At 39.2% G+C, this 25,768-nt stretch overlaps 1 protein-coding gene across 3 annotated transcripts; it reads right to left on the bottom strand.

Annotated features, from left to right (window-relative positions):
- Positions 1-3,187: 3,187 nt before the first annotated feature.
- Positions 3,188-23,828, bottom strand: LOC108710777 (speedy protein 1-A-like). Of its 3 annotated transcripts, none has more exons than XM_041585436.1 (11): positions 23,731-23,828; positions 16,393-16,509; positions 14,948-15,155; positions 13,690-13,804; positions 9,974-10,081; positions 8,622-8,668; positions 7,406-7,464; positions 6,247-6,332; positions 5,064-5,232; positions 4,008-4,193; positions 3,188-3,393 (listed from the first exon to the last, which is right to left on the bottom strand). In XM_041585436.1, the coding sequence occupies exons 3-11, from the start codon at positions 15,099-15,101 to the stop codon at positions 3,340-3,342; spliced, it is 978 nt and encodes a 325-aa protein (XP_041441370.1). In that variant the 5' UTR covers positions 15,102-15,155; positions 16,393-16,509; positions 23,731-23,828; the 3' UTR covers positions 3,188-3,339. The 3 variants fall into 3 exon arrangements, with proteins under 3 accessions (XP_041441370.1, XP_041441371.1, XP_041441372.1); XM_041585437.1 differs by having other exon boundaries at positions 14,751-15,155; XM_041585438.1 differs by lacking the exons at positions 13,690-13,804; positions 14,948-15,155; positions 16,393-16,509; positions 23,731-23,828 and adding an exon at positions 10,864-11,065.
- Positions 23,829-25,768: the final 1,940 nt, after the last annotated feature.

A 25,768-nucleotide genomic window follows, 5' to 3' on the forward strand; every position in this document is an offset into this window, starting at 1 on the left:
GTTATATTAGACTTGTTCTGATTTCCTATTTGTGATGTCGATTTCTGTGCTAAGTGTGGTGTGTTCTCCCCAAGTGCTTGTCTGCCTCTTCTCTGCACAACCGAACCTCTGGCCATAGCCAACCCCAATCTGCAAACTAATGGCTGTAGATAAGACAAGCAAATATAGCGATATAGACAGAAGGCAAAAAATACAAGGTATTAAATGGACTGCCTATTGTTATATAAATGACTAATGCATAGAAATGCTGCCACTACAATTAATTTTGGATCCCAAAAATTAATGCAATGTTGTGCAAATTCATAGCTACAAGGTTACAAGGTTGAAAAAAGACACTAAGGGGTACATATATATATATATGTGTACATTTTATGATATCGTATAGGCAATACCATAGCAACAGTAAAATTCCTGATGCTTTTTAAGTTGGTAGAGGATTTTCCAAAGACAAATTCTATGTGATACTGTATGTAATGTTCATCAGACTTATGCTGCGGTGCCTCTACAGGGACTTGATATGCAGCATCTTTTATGAGCCATTTGCAGTTGGTATCAGGGACTCCAGAGAGGGAGTGTGTTACTGTGTGTGTAATATATACAAAAATATCTAAAATCCTTTCCTCAATTCTCCTTCAATCTTCAGATGCAGAAGCGGATTCTGTGTACAAACTTTTTTTTTGTTGTGTGAGAACAAGGTGGGTTTTAAGTTGGGAACTCTGGATGGTTTTGCTGCAGGGACTTGTATGTGTCTGGGAACAAGGGGACAGAGAGTTTTGGCCTTTCTGCAAAGATGATGGAGGACAAGTCGTTATGCCGGTCACATACACACACATATTTTGTACAGTTCACTCAGTTTCTAAACCTAAATGTACAAGAAAATACTTCAGCAGCACTCGATTATGGTGAAAAAACTGTTGCTTTATTCGTGCCTCAAGCTAAGCGAATAAAGCAACATTTTTTTCACCATAATCGGAGTGCTGCTGAAGTATTTTCTTGTACATGAATCAGACCTGGGCAGACAGAGTCAGTGTTGGTTGGACTGGGATGCCAGGGGCCCATCAGAGACCTTAGGCTGAGGGCCCACTTTCCAAATACTATACTCTCCTCTCCTCACTCAACCTCTTTATTCTCCTAGTTCTTTTCTCTACATACTATACTATATTCTTCCATTATTAAGCCTCTTTGTTCTCATAAAGAAATAGGGAATGACCATGAAATAGGCCAAATGGTTAAAAGCAAAAGGCCAACTGACCCATGGGCCCACCGGGAGTTTTCCTGGTATCCCGGTGGGCCAGTCCGACACTGGACAGAGTCACAGACGGCACCCGATGTTGCAAAGAGCGGTGAGAGTGTTTGTGTAGCACTACTTTGTGTTTGTTAAACCTAAATGTAAATACAATTATCAGTAAATTGTGGCCACATGTAATAAGCAAAAGGCAGCCGTCCATCTGGTTATCTGGGAATGTATACCTTGTAATGAATCAGATCTACTCAAACCTGACAATCAAGAGACGGACACATAATTAGATTTAAGAAAATACTTTCTTTTATTTATAATTCTGCAAAATCTTATAAATTGATCCAGAGGAAGGCAAAGAAAAACCCTCAGTAAAACAGGGGCCAATTAGTCTTGCTGAGGGAAAAGAATTCCTTCCTGACCCCAAAATAGGCGATCGGATAACTCCCTGGATCAAACTCTATAATATATATATATCTATATGTATAACATTTAAATATCAATATTTAAATTAAAATCTCTGTAATATAAATAATAATGTTAGTATTTAAATAGAAAGGCTATAATTTACAGTATACATCAACATAATGTTCTATACTAAAATATATAGAAATAATAATGACAAATTCAACATATTATGTTCCCAACAACCACTTAGGACTATCCTCTCTCTCTGGTCTGTCCCAATCTCTGTGCCCTCTCTCTTATCCTGCCACAATCTCCATGTATCTCCCCCTCACTGCCTGCTGTACTACCGATCCCTCTCCTTCCCCATCCCTTATTTTATTTGTGTGTACAATTCCATGTATCCATATCAATTTTCCTGCCTTTTTTTTACCTCCAATCACTGTGTGCCACTCCGTTTTCCAAACCTAATCTCTGTGCCCTCTCCCTGCTCCTTCCGTGATATCTGTGTGTTCCTCTCTTTTCCCACTTGTAATGACGTCTGTGTGTTCACCCTGCTCCTCACCCAGTCTCTGTGTTGTGTGTTCATTATCTATATATAATTTATATATATCAATATTATAAATTTAAAGGTAAGATAAATACATTTCAAAGAAATATACATATAAAATACATCTAAATATCAACACTGTACTAAAATACTACAAGTATGGGTCCTGTTAGGGAAGGAGAGGGGGAAGGGATCAGGGGTATGAGACCTATTATGCAGAATGTTCAGGACCTGGGGTTTTCCAGATGAGGGGTCATCCTGTAATTTGGATCGCCATACCTTATGTATACTTAAAAATCATTTAAACATTAAATAAACTCAATAGGATTGTTTTGCCTCCAATTGATATTCATTACATCTTAATTGGGATCAAGTACGAGCTACTGTTTTAATACTATGGAGAAAGAGGAAATCATTTTGAAAAAAATTGCATTATTTGATTAAAAATGAAGTCTTTGGAAGATGGTTTTCCTGAAATTTCTGGATAACAGGTTTCCCAATAATCGATCCTATAACTATACTATAGCAAACTATACAATATACTTTCAACAACATTTAAATCAAACACAAATATATAGAAAAATATTTATATTAAATTCTATACACATGTCTATATATCTATATGTATTAAAATATCAGCATCTAAATATAAACTAATATGTAGTTAAGCATTTCAATTTAAAGCTCTATATAAATATATTTAAATATAAATGCAGGCATGGTACCTGCTATCCACAATGCTCAGAACCTGTGGTGTTTTGGATAAGGGGTCTTTTTCTGTAATTTGGATGCCCATACCTTGTCTCCAAAAAACGTTTTAAACATTAAACCCAATAGAATTGTTTTACCGCCAATAAGTATTAATTAGCTCTTAGTTGTGATCAAGAACAAGGTACTGTTTTATTATTACAAGGAAAAAATTAATGACTTGAAAACATTTGAATTATTTGATTAAAATGGAATCTGTAGAAGATGGCTGTCCCGTAACTCTGAGCTTTCTGGATAACGGGTTTCCAGATTATGGATCCCATACCTGTACTAAAATATATTAAGCTATAATAATATTAAAATGGCAATAAGTACCTAAACTCTATAATAAAATGACAAAATATAGATGTTGTACTAAATAAAAGGATGAGGGTGGAACTTATGGGTTGTCTTTCTTCCACATTCTCTTCATCCTCATCTTGAATGGCAGCTCCTAGAATTAACAGAGATATAACATTAGTTCTCCACAATTTTCTTTAAAGCCACAATTTCAGAATGTTCGGTACATCAGAGAAGCTGGTTCTAGTCACACTATTCTGTTGGTTCATTATAAGGAACTCACTTACTGTTTTCAGTTCTAAGACACCTGTACTGCTTTATTGTGCCGCTGACACAGCACATTGCATGAATACACATTTCTTTGCCAATACATACATATTATGCAAGTAGAATACATAATTCGTTTTTTTATGTATGTATATTTTGAAAAATCAATTCTCAGTCATACTACTTAGTTTAGTTTAAAGGGCCCTTTCACACAAAGGGGCTCTGGTTATTAGTCTAACACCCACCTGGACCTGCTGGTGGGAGGGCTGTGTCAACTAAGTAGAATGGGGAATAAATTAAAAACAAAAAGCCTAAGCATGCTCTTGATCCACCTCAACCATGCCCATTACACAAACACACAGCAAACCACCCAAACTCAACCCTCTGACCTCTTTGTAGCCCCTGAAATTGACTTTCAAGTTTCTAAAGGCCCCCTACCTCTGGCAACCCCGTCCTCTTGATAGTGGCCCTTCCCATAGGAAGAACATTATTGTAATTTACCTTGTCTGGCCGGATTTTCTCTGGAGTTGGGGGCTTGGGCGCACACTGGGAGCAGACAGCTGGGCTGATATAAGGGAGACTGAAGTATAAGTAGTCCCTCTGTCTTGCGTGGAACCTGATGGCTAAACCATGGTTGTGGTGCCTTTCACGCCTCCATGCCCAGTGTGTCGGGTTATCTTCCATTGCCTAAAGGAAAAATAAACATATAAAAGTTACATTACATTTTTATTAAGAATCATATTTCGCTCTAATTATGATAAAATTATTACACAGCATTTTGAACCCATACCAATACTAGGCCATGACTTAGGGGCCGATTCATCAAGAGTCGAATATCGAGGGTTAATTAACCCTCGATATTCGACTAGGAACTAAAATCCTTCGACTTCGAGTATCGAAGTCGAAGGATTTAGCGCAAATGCTGCGATCGTACGATCGAAGGATTATTCCTTCGATCGAACGATTAAATCCTTCGAATCGAACGATTCGAAGGATTTAAATCCAACGATCGAAGGAATATCCTTCGATCAAAAAAACTTAGGCAAGCCTATGGGGACCTTCCCCATAGGCTAACATTGACTTCGGTAGCTTTTATCTGCCGAAGTAGGGGGTCGAAGTTTTTTTTAAAGAGACAGTACTTCGACTATCGAATGCTCGAATAGTCAAACGATTTTTACTTCAAATCCTTCGATTCGTAGTCGTAGTCGAAGGTCGAAGTAGCCCATTTGATGGTCGAAGTAGCCCAAAAAATGCTTCGAAATTCAAAGTTTTTTTACTTCGAATCCTTCACTCGAATTTAGTGAATCGGCCCCAAGGTCTTACAAATTGCATTATTGCTTTGACTATTGCAGTTTTCAGCAACTCTGCACATTCCTAGTGCCATTTTATTGGTTATTTTCTAATATGTAAGTTGTTTGTTATCATCAAAGTATCTATATGCAGTGTACAAACTCATCTTCTCTATCTTTGTCAAATTTTTATGTACAGTGCGGTGACATCCATAAATGATCATAAAGGTCAGGAAATGTAGATTGTGATTTCCAAAGTAATACTCACCTCCTCACAGGATGATCTGCTCACCCATGCTTTGAAGCCCATCCTCACCCACAACTCCAGTTTTCTGCTCCTCAGCTCCTGCCATTTAACCTGATACTCAACCCCGAGGCCCAAGGGGTAAATCAGGTCATGGAAGATTGTTTCTTCTTCCATTTCATTGGCCAGAAACCTAAAGGTGAAATACATCAATGTCACATAACACTCCAATGCATATTTTAATTTAAAGGAACCATATTCATTATGGGGTAAATTTATCAAAGAGTGAAGTTCCGCCACTAGAGTGAAATTCCGCAGCTCAAAATTAATTTCTATGGGATTTTGAAAGGAGTATTTATCAATGGGTGAAGTGAAAGTTCACCCTTTGATAAATACGCCTATAAAAATCCCATAGAAATGAATGGAGAGTGGGGGAATTTCACTCTAGTGGCGGAACTTCACTATTAACTTCACTCTTTGATAAATATACCTCAATGTGTGTTAAAAAAATATAGAACATACAAGGGAACTGACTTTCTTTATACAATCCCCCCCCTGAGTCTGTCAAGTTTTAGTGGCTTGGGTCTTTATTGCTTGTGCCCTACTACTGACATGGTGTGATTAGTTAAGGTCCGTGTCAGGCTCTCTAGCAGGGGTCCCCAAACTTTTTTACCCGAGAGCCACATTCAAATGTAAAAAGAGTTGGGGAGCAACACAAGTCCCTTGGGGTGCTAAATAAGGGCTGCGATTGGCTATTTGGTAGCCCCTATGTTGACTGGCAGCTACAAGAGGCTCTACTTGGCCCTATACTTCATTTTCATGCAATTAAAACTTTCCTCCAAGCCTGGAATTCAAAAATAAGTACCTGCTTTGAGGCCACTGAGAGCAACATCCAAGGGGTTGGACAGCAACATGTTGCTCATGAGCTACTGGTTGGGGATCACTGCTCTAGAGTGAGTGCAAGAAAAAAAATTAGTAGTGCTGATCAAAAAGTGGTATAATAAAATATAATAAAAACATATATCGTATTGTTCTGTACCACATGTGACTGATCAGCACTACCAGATGCTCCCCGTACAACTACAAAAAAATCCCATACAATTAAACAGAGTCTATCATCTTGTCAATACAGCTTTGTATCTCCCATAAAAATGTTTTGTACATACCGCTTCCCTTGTCATTTATAGGCTAAAGGAAAGATACTTACAGGGCTGCAAAGAAGTTCAAGGTGGTGTACTCTTCTTCCTGGAGCTTGGCACGCTGGAAATAAACTTTCACCATAGCCAGAAGGTACTAAAGAGAAAGAAATATGGTATATTCAGGGCATTTAACATCTCCCACCTTAGCTCAACATATGTAAGGCAGATGTATTTCATGTATAATTCCCTCCTTTCTACCCTATCACCAAACCTTTTTTCAAAGATGCATGCCAGCATCACTCTTCTATGTTCAGTGAATCAATATTTTCGTAACAATTTTTAAAGTGCAGGGCAGGGTGCAAAAAATTGTTATTGAATTGATGAGACATCAACTTCATAGATCCCCAGCTGTTTTCCTCTTCCTTATACTCCAAATGTACCATAACCTTCAGATTGAAAGCTCTTGGGAGTAAGGCACTCTAATCTTATTTTATTATTTTATTTTATTCTGTAACACTTTTGTAAAATTATTGCAAGTGCTGCGTAACTTGCTGACGCTACATTAATTATGATGATGATAGCAGTGGTGCACAGAGGGACTTCAAATCCCAGAACCCATCACTTCACAGTGGAACAAAATAAGGGACAGGCCCCTGTGATCACAGACAGACTATCATTGTTTCCTTTCAATCTGTGGCATCAGATATGTCTGCATGTAAAAATATATATACAGGTATGGGACCTGTTATCCAGAATGCTCGGGACCTGGGCTTTTCTGGATAACGGATCTTTCCGTAATTTGGGTCTTCATGCCTGAAGTCTACTAGAAATTCATTTAAACATTAAATAAACCCGATAGGCTGGTTTTGCTTCCAATAAGAATTAATTATATCTTAGTTTGGATCAAGTACAAGCTACTGTTTTATTATTACAGAGAAAAAGGAAATCATTTTTAAAAATTTGGATTATTTGGATAAAATGGAGTCTATGGGAGACAGCCATTCTGGATTCGGAGCTTTCTGGATATCGGGTTTCCGGATAAGGGATCCTATACCTGTATTTATTTTTGGTTCAGAGAGTGTTTATGCACTGTTTCTACATATGTCCAACTGACTGAGATAATGTAACAATGTGTAAGGTAAATTTTCCCTTTAAAGTTAAGTACATACATACTCCTCACTTATCTTGCTGTCCATCCCTGTGGCAATGTGTTAATACAATAATTACCTTATCAGTAAGTTTCCTGCAGGAGTCTATTGCCAGGCCTTTTCCAATTTGATGATGTTCTAAAAAAAAAGTATATGAAATTGTGAGCACCAATAGAAGAAACATTTTCACCAGAAATTAGACTGCTAAACAATATAAGCCACATTAATGCTATGCTCTTATTTTCTTTTTTTTTTTTTGCAATAGCTACATTGCCATCCTCCAGTATCAACCACAATATTAATGGCACTCACTGTTATGGCTGGAAAAGCAGCAAAGATGACACTGATATCACATAAAAATTCAGAAAAACACAGAGGCTAATGATTTTTAGCAGTCTATTACATATTGAACCACAAGCCTTACAATAAAGGAACTTATTAAGTAACACAGGTGTAGTTACCACTAGCAACCAGGAAAGGGCCTCATTTACAAAACTCCGGTGCAGCTCTAGGTGCAGGAACTGGCAGAATGCGCCTGTAGAATCTCCAAATATAAGTGCAGTGATTTTTGTGCCCAGGTGGTTCTCTCAACCACACATGAACACACTATTGTGCCTACTTACTATGCGCTTAGTTGCAGTGAGTGACAATACTAGTGCAATAGAGCCCAGTACTTTTAATTTTGTGCAACCTAAATCATATACAAATGGGGGGCATGTGAATCCCCATATACAGCAGCTGCTAATGCAATTTGATCAGTTTACAAACAGATATATATGTATATATCAGAGCCATGTATATATTAGTAACATAAAAGAAGGGTAATAAAAATAAATCGCACCATTTTTTGCCATTTGCACCTAGTGCTCTCTTTGTAAATGTGGCCCCATAAAATAACTTGTAGCAGAGTGATCAGAACTGTTTCCTGATTGGTTGATATGAATCAGTGCACTAGGGAGATTTAGCACCTATGGGGTATATTTATCAAAGAGTGAAGTTAATAGTGAAGTTCCGCCACTAGAGTGAAATTCCGCCACTCTCCATTCATTTCTATGGGATTTTTATAGGCGTATTTATCAATGGGTGAACTTTCACTTTCACTCATGGATAAATACGCCTTTCAAAATCCCATAGAAATGAATTGAGAGCTGCGGAATTTCACTCTAGTGGCGGAACTTCACTCTTTGATAAATTTACCCCTAAGTCAGCAAATAAAGTAACTCTTGCATAAATTCTAATATATTGTTTGTGCTTCTGCCTCCCTTTTATGGTGAAAGTGCAGGAGAATATCTTACCCAGCAGTTGGTAAAAGCCGGTGTTGGCAGCTGCAGCTGTTTCAGACCTGAAAAGAGGGTAAAAAATAAGGAGGTGAGTGTTACACTTTATGCAATTAAATAAGGTTATTTCCCATAATTGCTAATAATATGGCAGCTGTATGAAGGTCTTTAAAAGATGAACTAGATAAAAATCATATTAATGTCATTTGTTTGTACTTTAGCTTTAAATGCTTGAGTTTGAGTAAAATGGTAATTCACATCTTTCTAGGGGAACACTACCTGTATAAGGTTTGAGAAGAGTTGCACTTGATGGGCTTATAAGACCTATAATGTAATATAGCAATATAAAGGGTTGTATCCTTGTGTCCCCTGGCAATATAGCTGCTTTACACTTCTATCTCTGCCAAATAAACAAAGTATTTTTATCTACTACCTGCCAGAATCTTTCTTTTGCATTTCTATCCGTAGGTGTTTTGTTAATATGCATTATGAAGCTCGTTTAAAATAATGACACACAAAGAGGGTTATTTATTAAACTCTGAATTCCAAAAACCCCCAAAAATTGTGTTTTTTACTATAAAACTTTTCTGGATTAATTATAATCGCAGACCTGCCGAGGTTGCATATACAATAAGTCAATGGGAAAAGTCCCAAAAATATCTTGATCTGTGCTGGGTTTCGTGCAATAATCCGAAGATTTCATGGTTTTCGGGCAAAAATCTGAAAAATTCGCACAGGAAATTTTTGGACAAGTGTATTGATATATAAGGGGAAAAAAACCTGTGGGGATGTGGTTGGAGTATTTTTCAAAAAATATTGAGATAAATTCAGACTTTGATAAATGGGCCTCGCTGTAAGGATATTGACTATTGTGTATATTACTTGCCCAGAAATACTAGTGACTTTATCCAATTCTCATTGCTGTAAAAGAGAGAAGCACAAACCCTTATGAAATCGCTGTCTGCCATTGCCCTAATGGACGTGTGTTCATCCCATATCACCTTGAAGCTGCCAGCGTGTGCTCATTTTTGCTGCTAATATATATTAGTCCATAAAAGGAGCACTCACGGGTCTTATGGCAAAAAACAAAAAAGTGTTTATTGTGGGCAAACAAACTGAGATTTTGGCTGTGTGCTCCTTTTATGGATTATATTGCAACTTGTGATAAGGATTGCACCCAGGCAGTTATTTATGCAGCTTTTTCGTGAGTGCCGGTATTTTCCATATTGATATATATATATATATATATATATATATATATATATATATATATATATACACACACACACAATATAAAAGGATTTGTGTCCATGTGCCCTCTCACCTCCACTACCATTTTAACAAAATGTAAGAATATTTTCATCTACTACCTGGCAGTATTTTCAGGGCCCTTGGTGGCCTCCGTGATGCATCTTTTCTTCACCGGCACTTCGAGGTCAGATGACAAAGCCTCGGTGTATGTCCTTATCTTCTCTTGCCTAAAATTAAAATATTCCATGTTTAATTTTATTTTTGTATTTTTATCCCAGGCATTTTGATTAATTATTGAGTCATTATGAAGGTAATTAGAAGGAGTGGCAGTTACATAAAAGACACTGGTCAGTTACATAAGAGAGAATGGAGCAGAGAGGGAGATTTTTGCAATTTCATTCATTATCGACACTAAAATACTAGTAATTTTATATACATTAAGAGAAGAAATTTAGAACTTTTGAAATTTCTCTCTGTGCCAATGCCCTAATGAACAGTTTGGTTAATTCCTGGATATAGATTTACTGGTCTGACATAAGGGTTAATGTACTAAAAGTCACAAAATCTGATTCTAACTTTGTGACATATATTACCCCAACTTTTTACTCCCAAAAATTTCAGGCACCAAAAATGTTTATAGTTTTACTATGGGATTTTATATTTAAAGCTGCAAAAGTTTGTGTAAGGTACACATAGCAGTTACTGGTCACATCTGATGTTGATATGGATTAATAGACTGGATTTTAATTTATAATATTACCCCCCAATACTGCAACCAAGTATTCTAGAGGGTCAAGCACCAGAAATGCCCTATAACCTATATGGAAATGCTTGTGTAAATTGTGCAGAATTAATTGTGTTAAATAAGAAATAAGAATGTGACCATTTCTATAGACACAGCAGTATTTGCAACCCTCTATACAATATTTGCTAGAATGCAGGCCAGTTTGGCACATACTATATTATTTCTACTAAATTTCTCTTATAGCTTTGGAATTATCTGACTTACCTGCTAGACATTGTCCAATCAGTAGCAAATCTGTAAGGACTGAAAACCTAGAAGAAAAAAACCTGCAAAACAAAACTGTTGGGTGTGCAGGGGAATGAGTGATGGGTGTGTTAATGTGTAGGGATGATGCTGTGTGGGCTAATAAGTGTCAGAAAGTACAGGAATGTGTTTAGGGGTAAGGTATGTGCGAATCTATGAGGTATAGGGATAATTTGCTGTAAATCGCTCTGAAAAATCTGTGAAATCAATCCAGTCGCTCCTCAGCACTGCTGCTCCTCTAACAGTCAAGACCGTTATGAAGACAGTTATGACTGTTATGAAGCTTCAGCTGCCTGAGCCAATCAGATTGAGTATAGATGGCATGTGCCCACCTTTGCTTGGCCAGCTTCATGTACTGGTCACCTGTTTAAAAGCAAGCATCTTATTGGCTGGTCTGCACCTGGGCATAGACTAATTGATACTGTGTTCACTTTGCCAAAGGCCATACACAGTCATGCCTGGCAGGATAGAAGTTGCAAGTTGGAACAGGGAGGGCAGCAGGTATAGTAGGGCACAATGGGACATTAAGGCAAAGTAACAGCAGGTATAGTAGGTAGGTAAGAAGGTGACAGTAGGGAAAGGTGGGACAGTAAGACTTTATATCAGTGTTATCCAGCCAGTGGCCCTGTAGTTCTTCTTACAGTATAACATAGGTGAGTTTAAGGAGCATGGGCCAGAATCTGCTTAGTCACACACACAATTCATGTACACTCAAAATTATATAACCACCCTATTAGCTATAGAATTGTAGCTCCATTCCTCCCAACGGAGGGATTGTTGCAGAACTCTAGACTCAAATGGAGCTCCATAGGTACAAAGAATCCCAACTTTTTGGAAAAAGTACTGAAGTGTTAAGGGATTGTTCTGTTGTTTAACATGGAGGTCCCAAATGACATTCTGGTAAGGGCAAGGGAATGATGTTTGTCCTCAAGCAGGGCAAGAACAAGTGTCATGAGTCCCTATAATGGTGGTATCAATTGGTATCTTACACATATAGCAATTTTTATTAAACCTGTTGCATTACTGATCATGTTTTATACCTTCCTTTTTTTGAGCTTTTGTATGCAGGGCCACCATCAGTAGACTTGGGGCCCAATATTATAAATTTATCAGGCCCCATTACCCATGGGCCCCTAAATATTAGACAGTCTCCTGGGTCCCTGGGTGGTGGGCCAACCAACAATAATGTGGGGCTGCTAGTTATGCTAAAACACCCCCCATGATCCACCGAATGCAAACATTTTTTGTAACTCTCAAATTGCACCTTTCCATCTCTGGTGCCCCCTCTGCCACAGGACCCCAACTGCAGTACCCTCTGTACCCCCCACCTAATAGCAGCCCTGTCTATGTTTTATGCCCATGGCATTTAAACTTTTCCTCACTCGTTTTGTTTCAGATATCCAACCAGCTGGCCAATGGGTCAATCAGTGATTTGGCCACACTCCTGTACTGCTTGGTCAGATATCTTGAAATATTGGCCCATATGTGGCTTGTTTTATCTATTTTATCACAATAAATTTTTATTTATTGCCGAGAATTTATATAAAATAGTGAAAAAAGTAAATGGAAACACTAAAGGACTCTATTTTATAAAAAATTTTTCAATTAAAACTATGTAGGCAAACAACAATTAAAATGACAACAAAATGCATGCACTACATAATGCACTACTGTCTAAACCACAGATTTATGGGGAATGAAATTAAATAAAACTGGTTGGAACGGATATGTTTTCCCTGATATTTACAGCGTTTAACAAAATTGCTTAAAACATGAAGATTGTTACACATATTTATTTTAAGTTACCAATAGAGATACACAGTCACAAAGCCTCGCGAAATAAGACACTTTTGTTGTGCCAGGTGCTGTACCAGAAGACCCAATCCTGTCATAGTCCTGCCAAAAAAATAACTTAATTTCGGTTGGTTTTTTTGAATTCGAATGATGACATTTTTCAAATTCGACCCTTGATAAATATGCCCCTTAATATGCCCCTTAATGTACATTCATGTTCTAAAAAGTTGGTTTTTGTGTCAGTATCATTTTAAGGGCAGGGATCTCTTCTCTTCCCAGGATATGAAAAAAAGTTGACATGGCACATTTAGTTTTTGCATGACGATTTAAGTGTTCATTACTCATCTCACTATACCTAAATGTAGGGAATAAAGAAGTACCAAAAGTACCCAAAAATTGGATGTATGAGTGGTAAAAGTGCAATGATGGATAACAATGTATGCAAATTAGAAGACTACCTTGATACAATGTTTTTTTCAAGAAAATATTTTCAGACCTGCTTTCCTTTGTGCTTCACTGTATACAGACTGATGAATTCTTGACTCAAGTTTACACACTTCTAGACTGGCTTAGTATCCTATCACAATAAATAAAACAATAAAACTCAACAGTTTTCCCACAATTGTGCATTTGATATGAGCTTGTTAGGACAAAAGGTACAATGTGATTATATATATTAAATGTGGCCCTAGTGCTATCCCATAGTAGTCAGACTTTTGGTTAAAAATTAAGTCATATAGGGATCTAGGCAGTTTTTATTGAGATATATGGGGGTTAAGCTTAACTCTATATTGAGAAATATCTTATTATTTAAAGTATGGTGGGGAGGTGATTTTATGCCGAATTCTATTTTCTTACTCACTACTTAACTACGTACACCACCTAACTTTCTTCTTAATTTGTGTGGAGGGTACATTTGCAACATCTTTTTATTAGATTATTAACTGTACTGTAAATCCCTCATCTTTCAATAGAAAAGCATGGAACACTCACCCCTTGAGAGTCATCTTGAAAATAAGGATTTGGCCCTTTATGTAAACCTCTTCCATGGCCTTTACATTTTTCTGGTTGCCACGTTCTTGTCCAAAAGGCTGCTGTTGTTCACGTCCTAAAATTATACAAAGTTACTCATTTGCATTGTACTTAAACATGTGTGAATGGTGTAAAAATTAATTCTGTAATGTCATTTTGGCTTTAGATCAAACCTATGTCTGCTAGAGATCTGTTGGCACAGCACTAATACATACACACACAATTCTGAGTTTTTTGATGCCATACAGTTTTGTATTTTAAATTACTGCACATTGTGAGCCAATTGAAACTAATCAAATCTGTAGAAGGTGTAGTAAAATTGCAGAAACTAGCCACTGCAAAAAAAAAATGTGGTCAGACATTCCCTCAGTTCAGTGCCCTGCACAGTCCAATAAGCTACTGATTCTATCTGGGAGGCCTGAATCAGCAGGTAAAAATCATGTTGCCCCTTAAAACACTTGGGGGCCAATTCATTAACTTCGAGTGAAGGAATAGAAGAAAAAAAACTTTGAATTTCGAAGTGTTTTTTTGGCTACTTCGACCTTCGACTACAACTTCGAATCGAAGGATTCGAACTAAAAATCGTTCGACTATTCGACCATTCGATAGTCGAAGTACTGTCTCTTTAAGAAAAAACTTCGACCCCCTAGTCTAGTTCGCCACCTAAAAGCTACCGAACCCAATGTTTGCCTATGGGGAAGGTCTCCATAGGCTTGCTAAGTTTTTTTGGTCGAAGGGTAATCCTACGATTGTTGGATTAAAATCCTTCGAATCGTTCGATTCGAAGGATTTAATCGTTCGATCGAAGGATTATTCCTTAGATCGCAGTATTTGCGCAAAATCCTTGGACTTTGATATTCGAAGTCGAAGGATTTTCATTCCCAGTCGAATATCGAGGGTTAATTAACCCTCGATATTCGACCCTTGATGATTTGCCCCTTAGCTTTTGAGGAAGCAGTATCAATAGAATTATCAAATAATCTGTTGCTCCTTGGCAATTTACTTTTCCAGTTGTCACTTACCTTGCTGAATTCCTTTCACATTGTTTTTCTTAAAAGCTGGTTAAGCCACATTTGAGTTCTCCTTGTTCGTAGTGTTTCATCTGTTCAGCAAAATCTGCTTCTTTTTTTTCCTCATTGTAGTTACCATCACTGTAGTTACTATAACCATCAGAGTAATAAGATTTGGAAGGAGGGTCTCCATAAGAATATTTACTCACCACATGGGGGAAGTGCACCACCCTGAGCCCTCAGCATTGGGAGCAGATAACCATAAATAAATCTGGAGCAGGCACTCAAATAAAGGCAATCTTCCATCAAACAGTTGAAATGAAGTAAAAATATTGATTGTGTCCTCTGCCTTATGCGTTTCATGTTACAAGCACTTCATCATAGGCTTGGGGATGTAATATAGCTCCCTGGCCCATGCTGAAATAAAGTAGAGAAATGGCTTTGCTATTAAATTCCTAAAACTGTTACTTTAAAGAGCTTAATGACAATCTAAAATATACATTTAAAAGGTCTATGGGTTTTGATATTAATCACATTCTGTATAAGTGGTAGATGCCATGATCACAGTGAAAAAATAAAGAGTTATTTTATGGTCAACCTCAAACAAAAAAATCTTGAGAGTTAATATACACATTAAGATTCTATGATCTGTGGCACGTAAGCAGTTAATTTTAGATGTGCAAATTTTAATTACATATTTCACATTCCTGTAGAAGACAGATGAGTAATGACACTAGCCCTAGTATCCTTTGTGTACAGTCCACTAATATATAAAAAAATTCCTTATAAAGGAAAATGCATAAATTCCACTTTTCCAAGACCTGTTTTTGAGACCTAATTAACATTTAAAAATGTTGACTAAATTAGGCCTTAGAAGTTTCTTTTAAGCAGTCAGGTCCTGATGGGTTATTTCTCTTAGAACAAGATTTCTTCAATTAGAAGCATTTCTGCACATGGTACCATCCATCCCTCTGCGGTTATGCTTTTTGTGATGCAGCATACTGTAAATATCAATTGCTTGTCAAATCACTGCAAGGGCATAATATTAGCTGCCAGAGCACTGAGCTGTGCTTGGGGAAAAGTTCCGTCCCATCAAATCCCAGCACAATGACATCTAAAGAGGGACAATGGACACAATATGGACACCCTATACTGGAATGTTAAAACATAGAAGCAGTTCCTCATAAACTTGAAACACTTTTTAGATAAAGGTCTGGAAAATACCAGCTGTATGTTTGCAAAAAGGCAATATACCCCTTGAAGACCAGTCTAGCCCTAGTACATAAAGTGCCATACCATCTGGAAGAGGAAAAGAAGGTGAATCAGAGTTTACTTTTGCACAAATACTGATCATAGAATCAACAACTAAAAGAATGAACAACAAAAGCCATCTCTGTCACTGAGGCTGAAAGATAAAAAATATACTGTGCTGTTTCTGGGAACATGTGGCCTCCACGCATTTAAAACAGCATCATGGAGTAACCCCACGTGCATTGTACTAAAAGAGCATTTTACGCTATATCCCTTGCAGTTAATGTGTATTGTGATCACATAATGTGTATTGTTATCTATTCAAATAAGCAGGGTGGATATGATCCATGAATAATGAGTTATCTGCTACCAGTCAACCATTTTTTGTACTAATAAGACATACCTGTGAATACTGAGCATCATAATCTCTGCACATAGTATCTTTGTGTGACCTTTCTCCATGCTCTGTATCAGAATCACCACTGTACTCATAGCTGTTAACACTTTCAGCAAAGTCGTGCTGCAATAAATAGGCATTATACCAGTTAAAAACAAAATTAACATAGTACTCAAAACCTCCATCTTCTAGACTGGGGGGCAGATTTATCAAGGGTGGAATTTCGAAGTGAAAAAAACTTTGAAATTCGACCATCAAATAGGGTAGTCCGATATTCGAAGTCGAAGGATTTTTAAGATCGTACGATGGTACTTTGATTGTACTTCGAATCATGCGATTTAATCGTACGATCGTACAATTTTACAAAAAAAATTGTAAATACAAATACTGGCTATAGGTTCTAGGAGGTCCACATAGGCTAACATAGCAATTCGGCAGGTTTAAGGTGGCGAAGTGTCGAAGTCAACGTTTTTTAAAGAGACAGTACTTCGATTTTCGAATGATCGAATTTCTGAAGTATTTTTAATTCTAATCAAAGTCGAATTTGGCCTATTCGATGGTTGAAGTACCCAAAAATTACTTCTAAATTCGAAGTTTTTTAATTCGAAAATTCACTTCGACCCTTATATGTGCCCCCTAAAGTTTCTATTTCATCATCTTCCAATTTTGACCTTTTTTTTTAACTGACTTGATCTACTTCCCTCAAGATCTGGGGCCAACGCACCAGAATTAACATCTACTCAAGTGACCATTGGTGTAGGTATATTTTTGGTGTAATTTATTAGAGGTAAACCTTGATTTAAAGCAATTCTAGTATGTATAAGTATTATTGGTAGAACAGGCAGATCAAAGGGTGGCCTACCCAGCCTTGCCAAAAGTCACTATGATTTAAAGCAGTATTTAAGGGGTTCAACTAGGGAAACTTCCTACAACTCTACCCGCAGAATAGGAAGAGCAAGAACTAGCATTTCTACAAGGGCAGGATGATGACTATTTACATCTATGTTCCAAAACTGTGGCCCTTCAGCCATGGTTGTCCACAGAAAATTTTCTAGGGGGGGGCAAGTAAGCTAGTATCAAAAAGGGTGCAAGAGGTGCAGGATCAAAAAGGCATAATATAACATAGAAGGATAAGCACTCTCATCTGTGACTGTTTTAATATCTATTCATGGTGAAACACATTTCAATGGGACGTGCTGATCCTGTTAAAGTAATTAATTAGAAATACTAATTAGAAATATCAGTGTGTTTGAGGAAGGCAGGGGAGGCGCGACAAGCTATTAAATGGCATTTAATGCAAGTGCATTTAGTACCATTATATACACAGGGGGAAATAATTGCCCCGGGTGGGGGTAGGTACGTACCAGTCGGTGTGCTGTTCCCCAATGACCAGCAGGTTCCGAACCTTCCCCGAGGTGCCGGCATTGGGGTCCCCCAGCCCTGCTTGGCACTCTGTGGCACCGCGAAAGTGACGGAGCTGAAGAAGCCGGAGGGTTGGGAGACGCTGTGCCTGGCGGATTGGGGTTCGGGGCGCCCCAGATCTGACAAGTAACCGGTGGACAGGGAGCCCAGGAACCTGCTGTCCGACAACATCAGGTACTGCATGTCTGGCTACTGAGAGGCCGCTTTAAGGGGAAGATCTGGGGAAAGGGGGAAGCAGAACCCGCCCGGCTGTTCCCCGCTGTGCTGCAGTGCTTTCCCGGCAGGCCCACAAAGCGTCAATATCTGGACAGTCATACCGGGAAGGACCCTAAGACCCCGGGACCTCCCTGGGAAGCACAGAGGAGCCGCCCTTCCATTTCTGTGGACTGAACAGAACCTCCCTTAAACAGTGACTTTGAGACAGCAGCATCTCTGCAAACTCTAGGACCCAGCGGTGCCCTACCAGGCCTCCCACTAGGATACACCTGTTTGGCTAAGGAATTAGTGCTCCCGAGGCCTTGTGGCCCGCCCTCTCTAGGCAGGTAGTTTGTGCATTGGCCACTGTGAGTGCTGCTGCAGCCTCCTTCTCAAATCATCAGATAATTTCCAGAATGAGTTCAGTCACTTCAGTGTGGTTACAGTCTGGAGCAGCAGTGACAGGGTTACAGGCTGCAGCCTGAAGGCCCAAGCAAACGCAGTCATTTGGATCAGGCTGACATAGGGAACCCACATACTGTGCCAGGAAAGACAAAGAGTGTCAAAGGACTCCAGACTGGAGGAACAACCATCAGGAGATTCCCATCTGAGTATCCAAAGGGGCTGGTATTCGCACTGAATTGCTGCAAGTGCTGGACTCACCTGAAGATTCTGTGAAGCATCCAAAGAGATTTTTGGAGACAGTATTACATTTAAGGGGGCACACAAAGCTACTGGGGGGAGATTAATCGCCTAGCGACAAACCGCTTCTTCTTCAGGTGAATAATCTCCCCAGAACTGCCTCCCTGCCGGCTAGAATCTAAATCGGCACTCAGAGCATTTTGTTTTCCGAAGTTTCCTCTGGAGGCAACTTCGGAAAATTAAGCACTCCAAATAGGTGGTAATAGGGGCCTCGCTAACTAACTTTGCAGGAGTGAACTATCTAACGGAGCGACTAAATCTCCCCAAATCTTAGCGTTTTTGTTTGGGAATACATTAGAGGATGTTGCATTGTTTTAGTTAGAGAGATAGTTCACTCCTGCAAAGTTAGTTTGCGAGGCCCCTATTGCCACCTGTTAATAGTGATGTTTGTATTAGCTGTCCTTTACATTTACTTTTAGATAAAAAGTTAGTTTTCCTAGTGAGGCCACCCGTAGGTGCATCCCACTAGGCGGAGGCACTGCGCTAATAAGTACCAGGTACCCAGTCTCTCCCAATACCACTGTAGAGTGGCTCAGGTTTGTCCCTTGCCATCAGATAAAAGCCACACGTGGAGCGTAACACTGACAGAAGGGCTGTTGAAAGGGTTACACATAGAAATTTAGCTCTGTATAAGCAACCCAGTATAAACTGGAAGTTGGAAAATGGCAGATACTGATGTACAATGGATATCGGTCATTTATTGGATGTGGGCTTAAATGAAAAGGAACAATAAAAAGGTGGCCACACCTTGTATGGCATCCATCCTTTTATCCAGTGGGCAGATTGGTTGGATACCTGTATGGCTACCTTTAGTACAAAAAAATAAATCCATAGGAATTTCATTGAATTTCTACTGAACAAGAGAGTATATTGCCCCTTTAAGTCTGCACTCAGTAGCACAATGGGAAAGGCTCACACTGTGAATGATAAGAGGGGAGTGTTATTTCGTTCTATTTCTGAAAAACTTTTTTTTGCAGCTGTCATGCCTTTTCAGTCATTATCTAGATTAAATGTAATTTATCTAGTGAGGTCACAAATATCAGAAACTGAAAGTTTTCCATCATTACGGTCAACTTGTCAACACAGTTAAAGGCAGTTTTTGGCCTGAAAATGTGATCATTGTGAGCCAAACGCCAGCTAAATTATTAATTTAATACATTTAATATAAAATTAGCTACATTATTAATTTAATATACATGAACACAGGTGGATTTGTGTGTTTGCGCAGCAGCAAAAGGTCCATTTGTGCTTTCCCTGCTGACTCATTAATGCCAATAAGCATTAAATACTGCTCTTCGTCTGTAGGGAGTGTGACTGACAGAAACCTCCTATCGCTGCACACATGGGGTGGATTTTGGAAGAAAAATGTTCAAAAAGTTTACTGACACAGTTCTCTGCCAGAGAAGTGTGATATTGGCCACATTATGAATCCAAGACTTATGGCACAGGAATTCACTTAAACCACTTCCCATCATAGTCAATAGGACACAATTTGGGTTATATAACAAAAGGCACTCATTTTGCCCAGGGGCAGTTACCCATAGCACAGCAGGTAGAATTTATTAATCACCTGTTTAAATGCAAGCATTGTATTGGTTGCCATGAGTTTACTGCTCCTGGGCAAACTTAGTGCCTTTTATTACATATGGGAGAATATGATTATAATGCAGCTACTGTGCCACTCGCAGTACAATTGCTATTATCTTTATCTTTGGCTAAGTTTATTTTGTTTCAGGTGTTTTCTCAGATTTAGTCGGTTTTATTTTGTTTTTTATATAAACCCATCCTTACATATTAGGACAAGTGGAGAGAAAAAAACAGAAATGTTAAAAAAAGGAGGGGGGGGGCAATTTTGACTCTGACAACACTGCTCTGCTGCCCCACTTTTGGGATAGGTCTTATTGGGAAGAGGGTAAGTTGCTGATAATTGTATATTACACTAGGTCATTACGGCAACTGCCTGGTCCATGGTTTCAATGAAGAACCAAATGGGGCTGTCTGTGTGTAAATTATAGCAGCAGGTAATAAATATTCCTGTGCTGAAACCAACTAATTTCCTGGTCTATGCTATATTCTCAGCCTTTACTTCAATTCCTGCTGCATAAAACTTGCATAAACTGATCTTTGCATTGGGTGAAATCTAGCCAGGTAAAACGGCAGGTATCAAACATTTCTGCATTTGGCTACACTGAACCCTATACAAATGCTTCCAGACAAATCTATATACTGCACCTAAACATTATTATGCACCTAATTATTGCTTGCTTGCCACTACAGGAGTGCAATATGCATTTCTAATTAAAAAATAAGGGCAAGCCTTGAACCTTCAAAAGACCGCTGCTGCTGGGAGTAGGTATGGTCACATTCCATGACACTGTGTCTGGTTTTAAAGGAGAATTCAACCCTTCACTAAAAAATCCCCTAATACCTACCATACGTAGACCCCCCCCTTCCTCCTCTCCCCAGCCTAGCTGCTACCCCGGGGAAATGGCCGTAACTTTTTACTTACCCCTCAGTGCAGATTCAGGGATCGCTTTTCACAGCAGCTATCTTCCGGGTCTCCGTGTTTTCTTCTGGCACTTCAGCAATTTCTGTCTATTTTGGCGCGTGTGAAGTTGTCGCGAACCAGGAAATTGCTCCAACTGCGCATGCACCGATTCGCCAGTCTCTGATTACCGAAGACCTGGAAGATGGCTGCCGTGAACTGTGATCCCTGAATCTGCACCGAGAGGTAAGTAAAAAGTTAGGGGCATTTCCATGGGTTAGCAGCTAGGCTAGGTGGGAGGAGGGTCTACGTAGGGTAGGGGGTAGGGGATTTTTTAGTTAAGGGTTGAATTCTCCTTTAAGAATGTTGATTTTTCAGACAAATGTTTTTTACACTGGGCTAAAGAACATTTGAGTTAGGGGCTAAATTAAAGGGACAGCATAAAAAATGGTTTATCGTGACTGCAATAAGTAGGGCTTGGGTTGAACATACTATTTGCCTGTTTTTTTAATTACAAAAAAATTATGTTTTTGTTATTTCTTTAGCTAAAAGGGGGAAATGAAGATCTTTCCTGTCTGGTCCTTGCGAGGAAGATTATTAAATTACCATTGTACAGAAAACAAAAAGTCCATGTAGGGGGATTATCTGTGCTCTGGTCATGTCAAACCGGTTAAATCTTTAAAGTGAAGTCTGGTTATAGGGCTCTATTAATTTTTAGGGGAACTGTTGACATTTCTGCAAGAATCCTTCAGTATGAATCACTTTGCTCTTTTGAGTTTTTATGGTGAGTCTGTGGCTGTACTGATTGTATTGAGTAATGGTGATTGGCCCATTCTATCATTGCTCATAAACCTTAGAATTCTAAATTTGATGCCAAAACAAGCAAAAAAAATTGATTAAAATAAAAAAATACTATACCCTAAATTTTTTTTTTAAACTTTCACTATTTTACCAATCCTCCCTTGTATTGAGATTTACTGGATAACAAGTGATTTAAAGTCCTTCATGGTAGTAACTTGATAAAAACAAGGTCTATTTTCACATTATATGACAGGTTATCACTTCATAGTTATTGTCCAAACTACGTAATCCTTTTATAATTTAAGCTAAACCAACAGCTATGTTTTAAAAAAACCAAAGAGTTCAGAAAAAAGATGCAAAATTTCCATTGACAAGACATTTAGGCCCTGGCATTGTTTTTTTTATTGTTCAGCACATTATGCTGTTTGATTGGAGAGTTGACAAAAATCAAACAATATTCAGGCTCCTCAGTGATGTCATTGAGTTTCTCCTCAGAATGCAACCATTTTAATGTTTTTTGTTACTATTATGTGTAATGCCAACAGCTATAAATTGACATTTCTCTAAATGCATGATTATTTTACTCTGATTATTATGTTGTAGGGATACTATGGTTTTTTTAAGAACGTGGTCTTAATTACAGCTTTTAGACATTTGCTGATATCAGAATACTAAGGTTGGGTTACAGTTACTCATTTATTGCCTATTTAGACACTTTGGGGCACAATTACTTACCTGCGAATTTTCAATTCGGAAGTCTCAGCCAGACTTTGCACAACTACGCCAGATGTTATTTTGTGATGAATACGTATATTCATCAAAACACACAATTACTCCCCCCGCAAAAGAACGCTGGCATAATTTCATCAGCGACTTTTCTCTAGATTTACTTTCTTTCTAGCGAAACTTCGTTAACTTACGCTTACGCCAATTTAAATTCAGTGGGTATATAAAGGTCATATGTATGTATTTATTAGTAATGTTGGTGAAATTGCTGGAAGTTGTCACTTTTTATTAAAAATGTCCAAGGAAGCAAAAGGAAGACAGAGATCCTCTATTGTTCTAGGCCATGAGCCCACCCAAAAACAAATGTGGCATTAGCTTCAAATGATAAAAAAATTGTGTAAATAAGATTTTTTAGCAGTTACAATTTGTAAACTTAATCCCACTTTAAATATGACAAAAAGTATTGACTTTTGCTTATGACGTTTTTGGAATACAGGATATGATGTCATGTTCATTGTATTAATTCTCCAGTCAGAACCCGGAGAAATAGATTTTGGTGAGAAGGTTAACGAATTGAAATGATCACAATTTGATTGATTGGTGGATTTACGATCGTGCGCCTGAGCGAAAATGCGCCTGGTGTAACGCAGCGAAAGTTCTCCAGCAACAGGGTAATTCGCTAGCCAAGTGTGTTGCTCGGCTTTTAGTAAATAGGCGATGTAGCTGCGACTTGTCTATAGAAAATTAGTCAAAAAAACACAATTCACTCTTTAGTAAATGTGGCCAGGCCCGGATTTGTGGCGAGGCCGTCCGGCCATTTGCTGAGGATCACTGGGGATGTGCAGCAGTAGGAACGCGCGGCCTAGGAATCCGAATCCCTGAATGTGCCCCTTTGATCCGTTAGCTTAAAGGAGACATTATACATAAGCTTCATATTCAGATATACTGTATGATTAATCTTTCCTTAAACAATGTACAGATGCAGAAAAAAAAAACTTTTGAATGCATTTTACCTGCTAAAAGTGACATTACTGTCATCAGAACTGCAATGAGAACCTCTCAGGTTAGAAGCCAGGCAGAAATGAGAGGTGGGAGTGTCTGTTTATTCTCTAACAGGAAATGGTCACAGCACTGACTGACAGGCTGAGCTCTGCTGCAGCTTGGAAACCCCCTCCCATCTCCCTGCCTTCCATCTCTCTGCCACCTCTGTGCCATCTCCCTGCCACCTCTCTGTCTTCTCCCTTCCATCTCCCTGCCACCTCTCTGTCATCTCTGTGCCATCTCCCTGCCACCTCTCTGTCTTCCCCCTTCCATCTCTCTGCCATCTCCCTGCCATGGCTCTTGGCAAAACACACTGGCGTTCCAGGTAAAATTCCCTTCTGGATTAGGGTTGCCACCAAGCCGGTATTTTACCGGCCTGGTCGGTAAAAATGATGCTTAATGCCAATGTTATTAATAGGAAAAAATGGCAAGAATATAGGAAGCCCGGTATTTTATACCAGAAAAGGTGGCTACCCTATTCTGGATGCTGAAGGAAACCAGCCCACCACCCCCTTTAAATAAGTGGCAACTTCTGTTTACTGTGGCCTCCTTACGTGGTGACTGCGGCTAATTTGACAACATGGAGGGGAAGTGACATCTGCGTTGATTTATGATGAAGTCGGTTATCCGCAATTCTGCTATAATTAAATACCCCCACACAGTGCATACCTCCCAACATTTTAGAAATAAAAAGAGGGACAAAAAAGTTGCCGCACACATTTTTGTGGCCACACACCCTGAATACCATGTTCATTTTACAAAATTTGGCAGGTTAGTGCAGAGAAAATCGTGACTTTCCAGTACAAACGAGGGACTGCGGGTTGAGCTGTCAAAAGAGGGACTGTCCCTCTAAAAACGAGACACATAATGTATGCATTGACCAGCTGCCCGACTTTTGCTTACTGTGGCCTCTTTACATGGTGGCTGCGGCTAAGGGGAAGTGACATCTGCACTGATTTTTGATGAAGCCGGTCACCAGTTCTGCTATAATTAAATAGCCCTGCGCACTGGCCATCTGCCCCGCAGCTGCAAAGAAAATGACGGTGTTTACATGAGTCCCAAACACCACAGGAGATTTTGATCAGATTCTGTGGTTCAGATTTTATCTGTTCATGCCTTGCAACACCATGTGACAGCACGAGATTTGTAGTATGCTACAAAATCTGATCCCCCACAGCTGTAATGTAATGTTGGATCAGACAAAGTCGAATGGATGCATTTACATCTGACAGTAAATGTATTGAAAAAGTCCATCCGACACGATCAGCTTTTATCTTGTTGGATGAAGACACAGCATTCTACATTCCCATCCGACAGGTGTGTTGTGTCGGATGGCAAATGCTTCTTGTAGTTACCCAGCAGACAGGGTCGGACTGGACATGGGGGGGCCACCGGGTTACTATACTCCGTGCCCCCCGTGCGCATGCATGTGTGAGCAAACACCGGTCCGCATTTGCGAACTCCGACGCGCATATTCTACCAGCACAGCGATAAATTTATTTGGGGGCCTGGAGATCGGGGGAGTGTGGCTGGGCCGGCGGGGGCACACCTGATTTTTTCCCCAGCGTCCCACCAGCCCAGTCCGACGCTGCCAGAGGATTTTTTTATCAGTCAGTACTTTAAGCCACGTGACTACATATGACTTGTTGGATGTGTTTTGTCGATCTGACATCATCCGACAAAATTTCCAGCGGTGTTTAGCCCTTAGGCTGTGCTGCTGATGATAGGGATCCAAACGCATTGGGTAGGGGGAAGTGGGCTCCAAGGCTAAGGTTTTGGATAGAATGACCATTTGCTGCATTAAATATTCAAGGACAATGACAGGAGGACCAACAATGTTCCATAGATCAGAGCTCTCACTATTAGTGGGACTTGGGAGAGTGACCGAAGCCCAAAAAGTCTGAAACCACTGCCCCAACTGCTTTCCTTTTCTATATGCAGTTCCTTAATAACATGGTGAGTAGTGAGTGGTCTTAGCCCGGGGTCCTACAGCATACTTTCCCTTAATGT

Source organism: Xenopus laevis, chromosome 3L (genome assembly GCF_017654675.1).
Source record: "Xenopus laevis strain J_2021 chromosome 3L, Xenopus_laevis_v10.1, whole genome shotgun sequence".
NCBI classification, from domain to species: domain Eukaryota; kingdom Metazoa; phylum Chordata; class Amphibia; order Anura; family Pipidae; genus Xenopus; species Xenopus laevis.